General features: G+C 33.8%; 2 protein-coding genes across 5 annotated transcripts; both read right to left on the bottom strand.

Annotated features, from left to right (window-relative positions):
- Positions 1-1,070: 1,070 nt before the first annotated feature.
- LOC107931572 (uncharacterized) lies at positions 1,071-7,934 on the bottom strand. The gene is made up of 3 exons (XM_041091615.1): positions 7,701-7,934; positions 1,688-1,954; positions 1,071-1,548 (listed from the first exon to the last, which is right to left on the bottom strand). The coding sequence occupies exons 1-3, from the start codon at positions 7,879-7,881 to the stop codon at positions 1,076-1,078; spliced, it is 921 nt and encodes a 306-aa protein (XP_040947549.1). The 5' UTR covers positions 7,882-7,934; the 3' UTR covers positions 1,071-1,075.
- Positions 7,935-8,736: 802 nt separating this feature from the next.
- Positions 8,737-16,297, bottom strand: LOC107931560 (uncharacterized). 4 transcript variants are annotated; one of them, XM_016863481.2, is made up of 10 exons: positions 16,154-16,297; positions 14,778-15,109; positions 13,510-13,549; positions 11,915-11,984; positions 11,767-11,812; positions 11,563-11,661; positions 11,345-11,413; positions 11,055-11,217; positions 10,707-10,840; positions 8,737-10,531 (listed from the first exon to the last, which is right to left on the bottom strand). In XM_016863481.2, the coding sequence occupies exons 2-10, from the start codon at positions 15,003-15,005 to the stop codon at positions 8,987-8,989; spliced, it is 2,394 nt and encodes a 797-aa protein (XP_016718970.2). In that variant the 5' UTR covers positions 15,006-15,109; positions 16,154-16,297; the 3' UTR covers positions 8,737-8,986. The 4 variants fall into 4 exon arrangements, with proteins under 4 accessions (XP_016718970.2, XP_040947546.1, XP_016718971.2 ...); XM_041091612.1 differs by having other exon boundaries at positions 11,915-11,969; XM_016863482.2 differs by having other exon boundaries at positions 14,832-15,109.
- Positions 16,298-17,071: the final 774 nt, after the last annotated feature.

The raw sequence follows: 17,071 nt of genomic DNA, 5'->3' as shown, positions 1-17,071 counted from the left end.
CTAGTTCTGTATTTGATTCAAATCATTCGAGCCCACACTCGAAACAGTTCATGGTACGAGAATAGCGGAGAAAATCATTTCGTTGAATGTTGGGAACGACAATGATCCATCTATCCAAAAACACTTGTAGAAATTCAGTCTAGGTTTATTGCTATAAATATAAAAAATTAGGTCGGTTTTCGAATTTTTTATTTTTCACTGTGTAAAAAAATCATTTTCGAACCAAATTAACACTATTTTGCAAAAATAAGCTTCTTGCAAGTTCTGAATGTAGGTTGCAACAAATGTCTATCAACAATGGGGCAACAATGAGGTCAATAGTCTTGTTAACTTTCGATTTAAAAGAAACCTTGTACGTAACAAGAAAATATATATAAAATCTATGGATTTGTTATTGTTGCATAAATTGAAATTTAATGATTATGTTTATGTTGAGATTAATTACCTTATGCAAGAAGTATGAATTTTTTATTTAATGAAAATCAAATATTAATTTATTATGAGCATGATATTTTGATTGGCTTAGAATTATAATCATATGCTAAATTAGGTTTATGAAATAACAAATAAAATGATCTTTCATTGTCCATGGAATCATTTTGGTTTTATGAATCAAAGGTTTGACTACTTTGCAAAATTTATCTAAAAATGGTCTTGATTAGAAATTGAATAAGTCAAATACTATTTGTATAGTTTTTCCAATTAAGGAAGAATAGGGGAAAATCGAGAATGCATATCTACGAATATGATATATAATCACACGGCTCTATAAAATTTTGAGATATAGTAAAATTTGAAACTTATTTTAGAAGCCGTGCATCAAAGATAATGTGAGTATGAACTATCTAACCCATTAGATGATGAACATGGTTTTGAAATGTATATGATAAAGGGTGTGTGTATATATGTGTGATGTTAGTCACTTAATTGGATAATTTGTGGCTCATTAATTTGACTATGTTCTAAATATTTCAAAAACGTGGTTGAGAGTTTAGACATTGTGGAATATTTTAATTTATATATATGATGCGGGATTACTAAAATTGCATTGCATTACATTACAAGCCGTGTTACATCAGAAAGGAGGATCGGTGGATATGGCGAGGGTGGGATCCGGGAAGCCAGCAGGAACATCAAACCCTGACATGAAGTCATCCCCAAAGAGCATAGCACCAGCAGCTAGTGCTCCTGCCCTAACTCCAATTGCAAAACCAGGTCTTGGCCCTACTCCAGCTCCCACAGACGATGGCATGTTCATGTAAGTCTCTGTTCTCGGAAGGAATGTCGGAATGTAACCAACATTAGAGGGAGGGGGTGGAGGTGGAGGAGTGGCACTCCTAGGTGGACGATAGCCGGGTCCAGAAGCTGATGGTTCACCTTGAGATGGGTTGTAATTGCTTGTAGGATATGGCACTGGATGTTTATATGGGAATGGGATGTTCATCTGAGATTGATTGTGAGGCCTTGTTGCCTCTACTGGATAGCCACCTTTAGAGGATAAAGGAATATCAGTTCTATGGTCCATGAGAACAAGTCCTCCTTCATTACCTGCAAAACCAGTTCTACCTTTGATCCAAACTGTAATGAAAATTGGAGAATGTGTAGACCGAACTCCCTCTGAATTAGCAAGAACTAAGATTCATATCAATTATCAAGTGCAAAAGAAAAGAAAAAAGGAATTAAATACCTGGGAGGGAAGCAGGATTTTCCCTCTCCTTCGAGATACGAATAGAGATGTCAACAAATCCTTGAGGCTTGTTGGAATTTCTTTTGCGCAACTGGTAGCTCCCTACTTCTTCACTGGAAGAGGTGGAATTGTTGTTATATTTGGCCAGAAATTTTTTCAAGGCAACACTGGCAGTCCCTTGAAGCTTTTCCCTAAGAAAAATAGGCTCTCTACTGTATACTTCAACATGCAGCACCATGTCCTGAATATTTGACTCATCCACCAGAGCTGCTGTTGGAATATTTTCAAATATTTATAGTATCCCAATAACTATAAATGAATGGGTGTAATTAATCAAAAGATAAAACTTTTGGTCATTGGTCAAAAGTTATATCATTTGATTTTTTAAAAAAGAATTATAACTATTCAAAAAATATTATTTGAATAGTTACAAAATTAAATGAATAATTATTATTATTTATTTATTCATAAAGACACCTATTGAAAGATGTCTCTATGAAGAGACATGAAAATTCCTATAAATAGGAATAGGATTTCATTTGGAAATCATATAAACAAATTCTAATATTATTTCTTCTCTTCCTTCATTTTCTAATATTATTAGATTATTCTATAAAGTATTGCTGCAGAAATCCTTTGTAGAAATTGAGTTTTTGTTATACATTACTCAGTGCATAGTGGACTATTCTCGTCAGTGCAAAACGCAAATAGTCATTGGCTTCATTGTATCCTCGAGGTTAATTTGCTTGGAACTCGTTTGTACACTGAAGATAAGTGGGGGCGAATATAACCTTAAAGATAGTGGCTTGATACACGCATTGGAGCCTGTCCTATTTCTTCTTTTTCTTTTCGAGTTCCGATCGTGTGTTCGAGTTTTTTTTCTTACCGGAGTTTTGTACTAACAATTTTAAGGTTATATTTCATGATGACTACCACAACACATGAAAGTGGAACACTAAGGGAGTTGGCTTCCAACTTTGTTAAACTTGATCGTTTTGATGGTGGCAATTTTCGACGATGGCAGAAAAAGATGCACTTTTTGTTATCAACTTTGAAGATTGCTTATGTTTTGGATACTCCAAGACCTGAAGAGAATGAAAATGAATCTGTTGCTACAACCCGAGAAAGACAAAAATGGGACAATGCTGATTACATGTGCATGGGCCACATATTGAATGGTTTATCTGATGGTTTGTTCGACACCTACCAAAACGACGTCACCGCTAAAGAATTATGGGACAAATTGGAGGCAAGATACATGACCGAAGATGTTACAAGTAAGAAATTTCTTGTCAGTCGTTTCAATAATTATCAAATGGTTGATGGTCGTTCTGTTATGGAACAATTTCGTGATATTGAAAAGATGCTGAATCAATTTAAGCAATATGATATGAAAATGGATGAAATGATTGTGGTATCCTCCATAATAGACAAACTTCCTCCATCTTGGAAAGACTTTAAAAGAAGTCTAAAACATAAGAAAGAGGAAATATCTCTTGAGGCTTTGGCAAATCATCTTCGTATTGAAGAAGAGTATCGAAAACAAGATCAGAACCTAAATTCTGAAAATGCCAAAGTACATGTTACAGAGGAAGTACAGACTACTAAACCATTCAAGAGAAAGTTCAATCAGACTGATAGAGCACCTAAGTTCAAAAAGAAACAAAAGGGCTCATGCTATCATTGTGGAAAGCCGAGACATTTCAAGAATGAATGTCGATTTTTAAAGAAGAAATCATCTTCTAAGGCTGATAATAACGAAAAGTTCGTTGCAATGATATCTGAAATTAATATGGCACAAGATGATAATACATGGTGGATTGATACCGGAGTAACCAAACATGTGTGCAAAGACAAAAGCATGTTCACAAAGTTCACACAATGTGAAAATGACAATGTCTTGTACATGGGAAATTCTTCCACCGCAACAATTAAAGGCAAAGGGTCTGTTGAACTACAATTCACTTCTGGAAAGGTTTTAACCTTAAATGATGTATATTATGTACCAGAAGTTAGGAAAAATTTAGTTTCTGGAAGTCTGTTGAATAAGTTTGGTTTCAAACTTGTTTTTGAGGCAGATAAGTTTATTTTGTCTAAGGGAGGAATTTTTGTGGGAAAAGGGTATATGTATGAAAGCATGTTCAAACTTAATATTATTAATAAGAATAAAAATACTATTTCTGCTTATATGGTTGAATCATTTTGTTTGTGGCATTATAGATTAGGTCATTTGAATTATAGAAAATTGAATGACATGTATAAATTAGATTTAATTCCTATTTTTAATAATAATATTGAAAAATGCAATACTTGTATGTTGACTAAAATTACAAGAAATCCTTTCCCTAAGGTTAAAAGGAAAACAAAATTGCTTGATTTGATACATAGTGATTTATGTGACTTGCATAATACTCCTACATTAGGTGGAAAGAAATATTTTGTTACTTTTATTGATGATTGTTCTAGATATTGTTATGTATATTTATTGCATTCAAAAGATGAAGCGCTTGATAAATTTAAAGTTTATAAATCTGAAGTTGAACTTCAGTGTGAATCATTTATCAAGTGCTTAAGATCGGATAGAGGTGGAGAATACTATAATCCAAGTTATTTTGAACTCACTGGAATTGTCCATCAAGTTTTAGCCCCTTACATACCACAACAAAATGGTGTAGCTGAAAGGAAAAATAGAGTCTTGATTGAAATGGTAAATTCAATGTTATCATATTCAGGTCTTGGACAGGGTTTTTGGGGAGAAGCTGTTCTAACAGCTTGTCATATATTAAATAGAGTTCCTAATAAGGAAACTAAAATAATCCCCTATGAACAATGGAAGAAAAGGAAACCAAACCTTAATTATTTAAAGGTTTGGGGTTGTAGAGCTATTGTAAAAGTTCCAACACCTAAACGTAAAAAGTTAAGTGAAAGAGGAATTGAATGCATATTTATAGGTTATGCACATAATAGCAAGGCATATAGGTTCATAGTAATTGAACCAAATGATTCAATTTCAATTAATACGGTTATTGAATCAAGAGATGCTATTTTTGATGAAAATAGATTTAATTCTATATCAAGACAATTACAACCACAACAATTGATTCATTCTTCAAATGAGAATGAGATTCCATTGAAACAAATTGATAATAATGATGAATCTTGTCAAGAATTAAGAAGAAGTAAGAGGATTAAAAAGGTCAAAGATTTTGGACCAGATTTCATTATGTTTCTTGTAGAAGGAAAAGGTGAAAGTATATGCAATAAGATACCTTATTGTTATAATACCGAATCTGATCCTATTACATTTGAAGAAGCAGTGAAATCTCAAGACTCTGCTTTTTGGAAAGAAGCAATAAATGATGAAATGGATTCAATAATGGGAAATCAAACTTGGATCTTAGTTGATCTTCCACCAGGTTCCAAACCAATAGGTTGTAAATGGATCTTCAAAAAGAAAATGAAGGTCGATGGAACCATTGATAAATTTAAAGCAAGGTTGGTAGCAAAAGGTTTTACACAAAGACAAGGTATTGATTACTTTGATACCTATGCTCCAGTAGCAAGAATTGCTACAATTAGACTATTAATATCACTTACCTCTATATATAATTTGGTTGTTCACCAAATGGATGTTAAAACTGCATTTTTAAATGGTGAATTGGAAGAGGAAGTGTACATGGAGCAACCGGAAGGATTTGTTGTTCCAGGACAAGAGCATAAGGTATGTAAGCTTGTTAAATCTTTATATGGGCTTAAACAAGCACCAAAACAATGGCACCAAAAGTTTGACAAGGTTGTTTTAGCTAATGGCTATAAAATAAATGAATCCGATAAGTGCATATATAGTAAATTTGATAATGGAAAGGGTGTTATAATTTGCTTATATGTAGATGACATGCTCATTTTTGGCACGGATTTGGAACAAATAGAAAACACAAAGAAATTCTTGTCAAACAACTTTGCTATGAAGGATATGGGTGTAGCAGATGTTATTCTTGGGATTAAAATAACCCGAGATGAAAGCACTATAGCTTTATCACAATCACATTACATTGAAAATGTGCTTAAAAAGTTTGATCTTTTCAACTGTATACCAGCATCTACACCCATGGATCCTCAATTAAAATTAGTATCTAATGCTGGTAGGAAAATTGATCAATTGAAATATGCAAGTCTAATTGGTTGTCTTATGTACATAATGACTTGTACAAGACCAGATATTGCATATGCTATTGGAAAATTGAGTAGATACACAAGTAATCCAAGTAGTTTGCATTGGCAAGCTTTAAATAGAGTACTTAGGTACTTAAAGAAAACTATTAACTATGGATTGTGTTATAATGGATATCCTCTAGTTTTAGAAGGGTATTCGGATGCTAGTTGGATTACAAGTTTGGAAGATCATGCATCTACTAGTGGGTGGATCTTCATTCTTGGTGGAGGAGTCATTTCTTGGGGTTCCAAGAAACAAACATGTATTACTGATTCCACCATGGCAGCAGAATTTATTGCATTAGCCGCTGCATCTAAAGAAGCAGAATGGTTAAGAAATTTGCTTTATGATGTACCTTTATGGCTTAAGCCAATTTCACCTATTTCTATCCGTTGTGATAGTGAGGCTACTCTAGCAAAGGCATATAGCCAAGTATATAATGGAAAGTCTAGACACATTGGATTAAGACATAGTTATGTCCGACAATTAATCTCTGATGGAGTGATCACTATTAATTATGTGAGGTCAAGTAAAAATTTGGCAGATCCTTTGACAAAAAGTCTTGCTAGAGATGCAGTAAAAAGGACCTCAAAAGGGATGGGACTCAAGCCTATTAATTAGAGTCACCCATGATAGAAACTCGACTCAACGCTTGGTATAATGTCAAGTCTTGAGTTCAATGAGACAAAGTACATCATTAGTATGTGACTGTTAGCACTATAAATAAATCAATCCTAAGATTAAAGTGCTAGGTACCCGTAATGATAAGGGAAGGATGAGTAATGTACTCTTAATGGACCCATAACATAAATATGTTAGAGTGTTATAATTACGGGAACACTTTTGATGGGATCTACCTATGTGAGTGGAAGTGTGGCCGCTTCTAGGAGCTTAAGGGCTTGGCTCTGACAGCACTCATGAAAAGAGGACATAGACACATGGCTATAATAGTGTCCCTAGATACTATGCATTAACTGATGTTGAAATCATTGTGTGAGATGTGTTCAGTTAATCAAATGGAATAGTTGGTTCAAAGCTTAGTCTACCATACAATTTCGATTAACTTTAACATGTTTTCACTAAGTGAAGGTTCAATCGTAAGACACCTTTATTTATGCAAGTTGATTTCCAAGAATATCAAAATCTAAATATTTTGAAAATGGGGGGAGATTGTTGGAATATTTTCAAATATTTATAGTATCCCAATAACTATAAATGAATGGGTGTAATTAATCAAAAGATAAAACTTTTGGTCATTGGTCAAAAGTTATATCATTTGATTTTTTAAAAAAAATTTATAACTATTCAAAAAATATTATTTGAATAGTTACAAAATTAAATGAATAATTATTATTATTTATTTATTCATAAAGACACCTATTGAAAGATGTCTCTATGAAGAGACATGAAAATTCCTATAAATAGGAATAGAATTTCATTTGGAAATCATATCAACAAATTCTAATATTATTTCTTCTCTTCCTTCATTTTCTAATATTATTAGATTATTCTATAAAGTATTACTGCAGAAATCCTTTGTAGAAATTGAGTTTTTGTTATACATTAGTCAGTGCATAGAGGACTATTCTCGTCAGTGCAAAACGCAAATAGTCATTGGCTTCATTGTATCCTCGAGGTTAATTTGCTTGGAACTCGTTTGCACACTGAAGATAAGTGGGGGCGAATATAACCTTAAAGATAGTGGCTTGATACACGCCTTGGAGCCATAACATATTTCTTCTTTTTCTTTTCGAGTTCCGATCGTGTGTTCGAGTTTTTTTTCTTACCGGAGTTTTGTACTAACAGCTGCAAACTTGGTTTTCCATACCGAATTTGAGCTTCCCGAAGCATCAATCTTGGTGCAGTATTTGTTGTCAGGATCGATCCACCCAATTGTAAACCACTGTAGCTTCCAAAACGACGACGAACGCCGGAGACCTCGAGCTGATATTATACAAACTTCGATCCAGATTTTCCCCATACCAAAAATGTGAAGAAAGATTGAAACAAGGTTCTTTTTGATTAAAAGGAAACTTGAAAAGGAGAGCTGCTTAACTTTTTTGAGAAGAAAATACTTATTCCAAAGCTCTATTTAGAAGGTGAACTCTTTGTCAACTTTTCCTACGTGGGAGTGCCTTACAGATTGGCTAGGAATAGGAATCTAGATAAGAGTGCAACTTTTTTGGCCAGTTGAATACAGGTAAAAGTTACCTCCAAAAAAAGTGAATAATTTTTTGGGATTATTTTTAAATTCTTACAATTTAATTTTAATAGTTTTCATTTTAGTCATTAAAGCGTTAACGACAGTTAATTTTATATACATTTTTTAGTTTTTGTATATTATTTTAGTTTTTATTGTTTTCTCATTTTAATGAAGCTACAAAATGCAAATGATTAATAGTTGGACTTACATTAATAGATATATTAAGAAACCAAAATAATAGAAAAAAGAAGATATTTTTTAGGTGATCAAAATAAAATTAACCTAAAAATTAGGTGACAAATGAAAATGTAAATATGGCATATATAGTTAACAGCGTTCAAGATATAATGTTTGAATGATTAAAATGACTTGTTAGCATCTAAGTCAAACTGCAGGGGGTTAAAAAGAACAGGAAAGTCAATAATTTGGGCTTAATCGGATTTGGATAGCACAGAAAGTTCACTCTGTGAGCCTCTAAGTCAAAATAGAGCATGCTGTTTACTGGAAATGCAAATGGGTGTCAAAGTGTAAGGCCAGATGGCTTCTGGTAGCAGAATGCAGATTTAACAACTCCTAAGGATGCAAGCAGTAAGATGTAGCAGGGAAAAATAAAAATTCCTGGTCAAGAAGATAGGACTAATAAGATATTACCAAAGTTAAAAGAGTATGGTGGGGTGTCATAGAATAGTATCATAGTCCCCACACCACATTCCACACATAAAAAGGTAGAGCACAGAGCTCTTTAACATAGCAGCAAGTCCTGTAGTTTCCTTTGGATGGATTTATAACCAAACACACATCCCAAAATAACAAAAATAACCAAGTCTCTTTTATTGCATTATCATGCCATGTAGGCATTGGCAGTTTTGTTCGGACTAGAGAATTATAGCCACCTCCATTGTGCCTGCTGTGCACCCTCCACAGTTTGCTTCTGCCTCCTCTCAGTAGCTGCTGCTGCTACATTGCTTTCAGGTCCAAACCTCTCGGTAGCTGCTGCTGCTGCATTGCTTTCAGGTTGAAACCTCTCATACTCCAATGGCTTCTCTGATGTTCTCATCAAATTCTTGTCTCCTAGACTCCCAAACCAGTTCTCATCTGGAGGAACGTTACATAGTGAATCCAAGCCTCCTTTTTGCTGTAGTAAGGATGCCAATTCAGCTGATATAGTTTCATCTTGAAAACAGTATTCACTCACGGGTTGAACTCCCATCTCCGCTGGCTTGAACAAATCTGAAACTACCCCAACCTGCTCTACGTTGTTTCTGTAGCTAGAGCCTTGTCCATCAGCTATGACTTCTTTCTCATACATTCCTTTACCAGCATAATGAGAACCCATTCCGCTCATGTAGTCCATGGTCGGAGTACCATTCAACCCTGTCATGACTTGAGAAGGTGAACCCATTCCGCTCATGTAGTCCATTGTCTGAGTACCATTGAACCCTGTCATGACTTGAGAAGGTGAACCCATTCCGCTCATGTAGTCCATGGTCTGAGTACCATCGAACCCTGTCATGACTTGAGAAGGTGAACGCCATGAAGATGAGGAAGCATCAATCTTACTTTTAACCATAGGCTCTTGCATCCACCACGAAGAACCATGCCCAGCTTTTCGTACAGTATTATCCACATTGATTGGGTTTACCATCATGGCTGTCCCGTCTAATTCCTTTTGTTTGCCCTTTGTATTCCACAATGCGATCAAATCAAGTTCCCCATTCCCTGAATCATAACTGGGTAAAGAAGAATCCAAGTGAACCCCAATGCTTTGATTAACAGCATAATCCTTGAAAGCAACTCCACTATCTAAACCCATTCTCATGGGTTGAAACATCTTTTCTTGGAAGTCCATTTCATCTCCAAGTTTTCCTTTACCTTTATTTAAAACATCATTCATGGCCGCATTATTAACTGTAGACACCTTTCCTCCATTCCAAAAGCTGGATGAACCATCCATTGTTGCACCTGCGAAAGTTTGGTACCCAGCAGAATTCCCACGGAGATGTAAAGATGGAGCAAAATCCCTACTCGCATATGGAGTCATGTTCCCTTGGAAGTCACCAAGGCTTTCCACTCTGCGACCAGTTTGACTAATTCCTCCAGTTAAAGCATTATTCATGATCACTGATGCCTGTCCTCCATTTGAGAATCCACTGTGAATGTTCATTTTATCACCTGAATTGTTTTGGTATCCCGGTGTGCTTGAAGGGACTTTAAAAGATGGAGCAACCTTTATATTTGATGCAAAGGCTGCATTAGGAATTTGCATATTTTGGGGCCCCAGCTGATGATTTGTTGTCATATTCCAAACTCTCATGGCTTCGGAAATGTAACTGTCTATCTTCTTATTGGCAACCTTTTGAACTATTGGACCCATATCTTTAGTAAACCGCTTTAAGCTGTCTACATATCCAATATCTGCCTGCTTGTTCTGAATGGCCAGGAAGGACAAGTAATCAGTAAATAATAGAAGATTACAAGGGGAATGCTATTCTCATAAGGCTGTTGATTGAAAACACTTAATTTAATTCTTGTAAATTGCTGAAATATATTTACACCATTCCATAGATTGTTTATTTAACTAGATTGGAAGAAATGATACTCACCAGCATAAGATGCTTCGGCGCATTATAAACTGCTGAAACTAATGATCTATTTCCACCTTGGAAAGAACTCCGAGGTCTATAGGTTCGACGCCTGTCCACTTCAACATCATGAGCTCGTTTCTGAGCTCTACACCCTGTTTAAACATTTTTTTTTTGAAAAGCATCAAATTAGTGGCTAAGCGCAAAAGAGCATCTCACATTTGGGAGTCATATGACAACTGTTATCACACATCATATTACATACTGCTGCGTTGTATGTGCAGATATGCTTATATTTGACTACTCAACATTTATTTGATCATTATAAAAAGAATGAACTAGATAGCCACAGTTGGTTACAAGACCTACCCCTTGCTGCAATGCTAGGATTTGTCTTGTTCAGAGTTCTAGCTCCAGCCTTTGTCCTCCCACTAAGTCCCAACCTTTGTATGGAAGCTTCAGTTTCAAAGCTTTCAGGATCAGTTTTAAGAGCATGAATTAGCCTTGTAGCTAGTTCTTTCAGTGCACGTGCCTGGAAAACCAAAATTGATATAGTTCAGGGAACTAAGAAAATTCTGAGAACATCAAAAATTTGTGGCCAAGTTCTAAAGGACAGTATCACAAAGTTTAGATGATAAGTAAAAGTTTGGTCGACTTACCTGTCTGTAGTATATGGTATTAGAAGCATTGAAAAGCATGGCATTGTTGGGTACCAAAAATATATCACGCTGTGTAAAAGTGTGAAAGGAAGCAATTAATTAAAATGATCCAAAGATTTTATATTTGTGGAGTAAATTGTTTGCCAAGGAAGTTGTAAAAGAGATGGTCTGTAACAGCAACCCAAATAAGTGGTCAAACAAATAGATTGGGAGCAGACCTCAAACTCTTCCAGTGTTTGATAGCTTCCTTCATTCAGTTTCTTTGCAATCGTGCCAAAATCCATCGGTTCTTTGATGACATCATAATAGTATTCAACCTTTCAGTTAAAAAATAAAGTTAACCACACAATCACAGGTTTTGAAAAATTGACTGTCATCAGGCTTGAAAAGGAAAGCAGATGAAAGAGTTACGGAGTACCAACCTCTTCAGGGTCTACTGGCTCCGCAAATATTTTTTGTGTGTCTTTCCTACAATTCAGAAGAAAGAAAGCAAATCTCATAACAATCACTGGCATGCTTGTTTTAGTTGAAATTATCAATGCCTGACTAATCCACAAGATAACTACAAACCTCTGCAAAATACCAAGTAGTAGTTCGAGCTTGCTTTTTTCAGGTATTGCAGCTCCTGAAGGCACAATAGCTGCTTAATGTACCATGAGCAAAAGTATTAAACACATCATGATGATTACACATAAGAAATGATAAAACTCTACTTTCAATTTTAAATTGAAGGGGCAAGGGGTATTAGGCAGAGTCATCCATTGTCCTTTCCATGAATATCCTCTCGAAATTGTTGGATTTGGGAGCAAATGAATGAGTGTTCAGTTTTCATCCAAAATATCATCGAATTCAATTCACTCATCTGTGCTTTCCAGATGATTTGCTCATCTTTTGCAAGGGTAAAGCAGATTCTGTGGAGGGTATTTGGATTATTCTTTCTATTTTTATCAACTTCTTGAGCTTCAATTAAATGCTGAGAAAAAGTGAGATTTTTGTTGTAGGTGCGTCACAAGATGAACTCAACCTAATTCAAAGTTCTATTGGTTTCAAAATTGGGTAGTTGCCAGTGAGATATCTTGGTATTCCTCTAGTTACAAGGAGACTTTCAGAGAAGGATTGATTGCCTTTGTTGGAGAGAACATAGGTTTAAGGTTTAGGGTTTAGGACTTTGAGTTTTGTTTGGAGAATGCAATTGGTTCAATTTGTTATCTTTCAGATTCAATTTTTTTTTGTACATAATCTTCATTTTACCTAAAGCAATTCTTAAAAAGATCAACCAAATGTGTTCTAGTTTTTTTTTTTTCCTTGAAAGGTTAATAAAGACTCAGCCAAAGGAGTAAGGGTGAGTTGAAAAAAGATTTGTTTTCCTAAAGGTGATGGTGAACTTGGAATGAAGGACCTTGAGAGTCCAACATATATGAAATATTTTGGCAGAACATGGATCTCTTTGGATTGCTTGGATCAAAGAGTACTTGCTTAAAATTTATTCTTTGAGATAGGTTCCATTGAAAGTAACATCAGTTGGAGTTGGAGAAAAATTGTAGAACTAGAGAGGAAGCAGTGGCTGTGCTGAGAAATTCTGAGTTGAATGGGAGGAAGATTACTGCTTCTAGAATTTGGGGAGTGATCAAGCCTAAAGTTGAGAAGGTTGTATGGCATAGGATTGTTTGGTTTCCTCTACATATTCCAAAACATTCTTTCATCACTTAGATGGCAATTCTAGATAGACTTCCAACCAAGGAGAGATTGATAAGAGGGGAATGGGTATTGATGGTCATTGCTTGTTTTGTTATTATGAAATTGAAATTAGGGATCATATTTTTGCAGAATGTGTGTTAGAGTGTGGGGCTAAAATAAATTTATGAGAAATTAATGAAGGCTTCAAGGCGTGTACCAATGTCACTTTTTTGAAGAATCTATTTGCTCCTACTTAATTAGAAACATTAAAGAAGTGGTTCACTTAAGGCTTAAAGGCAAGAAGATTAATAGAACAAACTATATAAATGATTTTTTTGTGTTTAGCTTATAACATTTTGGAATAGGTGATTCTTTTTATCATGTGTAGATATAGATAGTTTGTTTTGTTTGTTTGTAGCTTTTGATGTTTCCTTGGATGAATATAAAGCTTATAAAAAAACAAAATTTAAATTAATGCATGAGCTAACCAGCATTTATAAGGCCACCTTCGCCATTTCCTGTGTCGGCCTGTAGTTGAATCAAATAAGATTTGACATAATATGAAAATAGAAAATGGATTAACTATATCCATCTCAAACAAACATTGAAACAAATGTATCGGTAAACTAGTGTTATTAACTTTCATATATTTTTACAAGAAAATTGTTGCAGACTCCAGCTCTTAATCTAGTTTTTGCATATTTTGTTAAAAGATACAACATTAACACCTTTTATCCCAAAAAAAAGCTTTAGGGCACATGTACTAAGAGGATTACACTTTTGACGGTCTAATTAAGATAAACAAATAATCAATAGAAACTAGAAAGATTCTAATGAGATGTTGATATAAAATGAAAATATATTAGTTTCATTATAATGTGATTTGTTAAATATAACAATATTTCTTTAACTATAACAATATATTAGTTTCAAGATCTTTGTGATACAGGTCCTGACTAAAACATTCACATTATATTCAATTTATTGTATGCAATAGTAACAATTAGCATAAAATGACACTCCAATCAATTTTAGAGATCAATAGCATCATAGCCATGGAATGATGAGGCTACAGATAGAATCACTTATGGGAACCTACGATAGTATCTTAAATTACTATAAATAATTAGAACCAACTTACACATCAATCAAGTTGTGTCACAAAAGAATAAATATATGATCTAAATCACTTCTTGAGCAATGCAAGGGAAGATAACTTAGTTCTATTGATTGGCATTCTAAAAAGATAGGTTTCATAGGCTTATTCAATTTGTCACATCCGTTACAGTGTGCCTCATTTGCTCCTAAAACTTTCCTAATTGCTAGTTAATACCTCTTTATATTATCTATAACACACAAGTGATACTTTATTACCCCCTTTGTTAGAAAAAATACATTTGTTGAGCCAACTCCAAATATTTCCCCTTTTATGTATCAACTCAAGGACTTTCACACCAACCTTACTTCCTATCACTCTCTATTACTTTTTATCACAATATACACCTTCACTTTTTAAAAACTTTGTTGATACATTCTTAGATATTACTCTGCATCGTGTTCTTAAAATGTGTTGCACTATTTTAACCATCACCATTCTACATCATGCCTTATGATTGGAAAGAATTTGACATTTCTCAAATTTTCAAAGCAAAATACGCATGAAAATTTTAAGAGGTCTAATTCTACCATTGAGAGAATAAAAGAATAAGATCAACTGAAGGTAAAGCATTTGAAATGGATAAGCTACAGATGGTACCTTCTGAACTTTATATTCAACTGAATTAACAACAACATCTTGGACAGTTCTGACCTTAACCTTTTTCCTTCCGCGCTTTTGTTTCAAAATATTTTGCCCCTTATCCAGTTCCTCCTCCTCGTCTGTCACTTCACATATCGCTTTGCCCTTATTTTGGCTCCTCTCTTTTGCTTTCCGTGCATCCAGTTCAATTATTCGTGGACTCCTTCTATATTCCCCACTTAACATAATGTATTATTCTCTTGCGTTGTCACGATAAATACCATAAGATGCACTTTTGTACCTTTATGTACAAAAATGCACTAGTTTTCTTCCCCTTCGTTTCTGTGTGCCTGTTTTAAAAGTGAATTCATAAATGTCAAGGTAAGAAATACAAAATGCTGAGAGTGGAAAGTATCATGTCAAATTTCAAATTGAACAAAAAGAAAATAGCATAATTAGTTTTACTTGTAGAAAATAGTTCTCATTTAATAGCATTTTATTTAGGAAAAGATGAAGACTAGATTGTGATGTATATGAGAATTATTTTTATCTATATCAAACAAGTTGCATGCAAGTGCATTAGAAAACTTGTTTATGGTATGATACTTCAGCAACACTTCCATTTTAAAAATCAATAAACATGCGAGATTAAATAATTTAGCAGGTAGTAGTAATAGTATAACAAAAACTGTTCACATTTTATCAAACTGAAATTTCAAAAAGGAAAACCAATAAGAGCATTAGGGGAAAATGAAAAATAGAGAATTCTAGATAAATATTTTTCATATGAGTTTTCTTCCATTCCATGCTTCTTTCTTTCCTTTGGTATGTCAACCGCCTCATTGGGCATCAATAAACAGTATTATATCAAATGTCTACAGTGCCTAAAAAAGAATACTACTTGAAAAGTCTTAAATTAAGCTACTTTAAATAAGAACTTTAGCCCCTAAGTAGTAAAAGTTTGAGTATTATCATATAACCATTAGAAACAAATTAAACCCATTTTCAAATAAGATAGGAGCCAATTCAACATTTTTTATTATATATATCACAAATGACAACAATTTTTTAGTACAAAAACAACTACCTTCTTCTTGATGATAGATTCAAAATTTTTTTCTCAAGAGTAAACTTTAAAATTATTCAAAATCTCACATAAGTGAAATTGATCTCCTAAAGAAGATAACCAACAGTATCTTAGAAACATAATCTAATTTAATAATGTAGATGGCGCATGCATATAAACAGAAACATGATTTTGAAAAATCTCTTGGTTTAGATTTAAAATGGTAAAACAATTACAACACTAAAAGATAATTGGGAGAATGCACTTTAGTTTATATGATATTCTAGCAAGTAATTTCTAGACGTAACTCCAAGAAGAAGAGAATTACCAACTCTGCCTTTTTCGAGCAAACCAGCGATGAAAGAATCTGCAAGATTTTTTTTGATAAATTTTGGCAAGGCCTATATTTTCTTCACTATTCTGTGAAGTTTTTATGAGGAGAAGACGACCGTTTTATAAGGCATTTAATTAATTACCCATTTAAGGTAATCTAGGTGGATTCGCCAGAAAATGAATACACAATAACCATAAAAGGCTATCGCTGCATGGAGAGTTAGAATTGACAAATGTATGCTGAGCAAATATATTCTCTATTTTAATGATGCTCTGATTACGCCAATAAAGACAAAAAAGAAAAAGTTTTCTTTCAACTCAATTTCAACTTGAAAAATACGGAAAATAAGAATGTCTTCATTTGAATAGCATCTAGATGTTCTAACAATTCATGATTTGTTTCAAAATAATAATTTAGACAAGAGCTTGAAACTTAATGACTTGTCAAGATTTTCAAAACAATAATTTAGCCAAAATGGTTTGAACTTTATATTATGAATATGCTAGAAAAATACTTTAGCCATGAAAAAGAAAATAAGTGATAAGAATGTTCAAACAATTCATGATTTGTCAAGATTTTCATAACAATAATTTAGCTAGAAAAGTTCAAAATTTATATTAAGAACCATTTAGCCAGAAAAGTTCAAAATTTATATTAAGAACCATTGGGAAAAAATTAACGTTATTGTTTTTCCTTAAATGAAATTTACTACAAGCACCATAGGGAAAATGGCAAAGGCTCATATTTGGAGGAGTGTATAAAAATATTTCCAAATGTAATTCAATTGTGTTTTTATAGAAGTGCAACTAACAAGGTACGACGTAAGACATAAAATTGGCGTGTTTAATGCATTGTATATTTTGCACAATAATGCTTCACTTGTTTACTAATGTAACAACATGAAGAAAAAGC

This window comes from Gossypium hirsutum, chromosome D04 (genome assembly GCF_007990345.1).
Source record: "Gossypium hirsutum isolate 1008001.06 chromosome D04, Gossypium_hirsutum_v2.1, whole genome shotgun sequence".
NCBI classification, from domain to species: Eukaryota; Viridiplantae; Streptophyta; class Magnoliopsida; order Malvales; family Malvaceae; genus Gossypium; species Gossypium hirsutum.
The sequence above is the reverse complement of the archived record's forward strand: the minus strand, read 5'-3'. Positions and strand labels throughout refer to the sequence as shown.

What these genes read in the sequence shown, in the direction of transcription:
- LOC107931572 (XM_041091615.1), bottom strand. Translation starts at nt 7,881, where the DNA reads ATGGGGAAAATCTGGATCGAAGTTTGTATAATATCAGCTCGAGGTCTC. An exon ending in AACCAAGTTTGCAGCTGTTA is followed by an intron (nt 1,955 to 7,700) that starts GTACAAAACTCC and finishes TTCCAACAGCAG; the next exon opens with CTCTGGTGGATGAGTCAAAT. An exon ending in AAATCCTGCTTCCCTCCCAG is followed by an intron (nt 1,549 to 1,687) that starts GTATTTAATTCC and finishes CTGGTTTTGCAG; the next exon opens with GTAATGAAGGAGGACTTGTT.
- LOC107931560 (XM_016863481.2), bottom strand. Translation starts at nt 15,005, where the DNA reads ATGTTAAGTGGGGAATATAGAAGGAGTCCACGAATAATTGAACTGGAT. An exon ending in CTACTTGGTATTTTGCAGAG is followed by an intron (nt 11,813 to 11,914) that starts GTTTGTAGTTAT and finishes TCTGAATTGTAG; the next exon opens with GAAAGACACACAAAAAATAT. An exon ending in AAACACTGGAAGAGTTTGAG is followed by an intron (nt 11,414 to 11,562) that starts GTCTGCTCCCAA and finishes ACTTTTACACAG; the next exon opens with CGTGATATATTTTTGGTACC.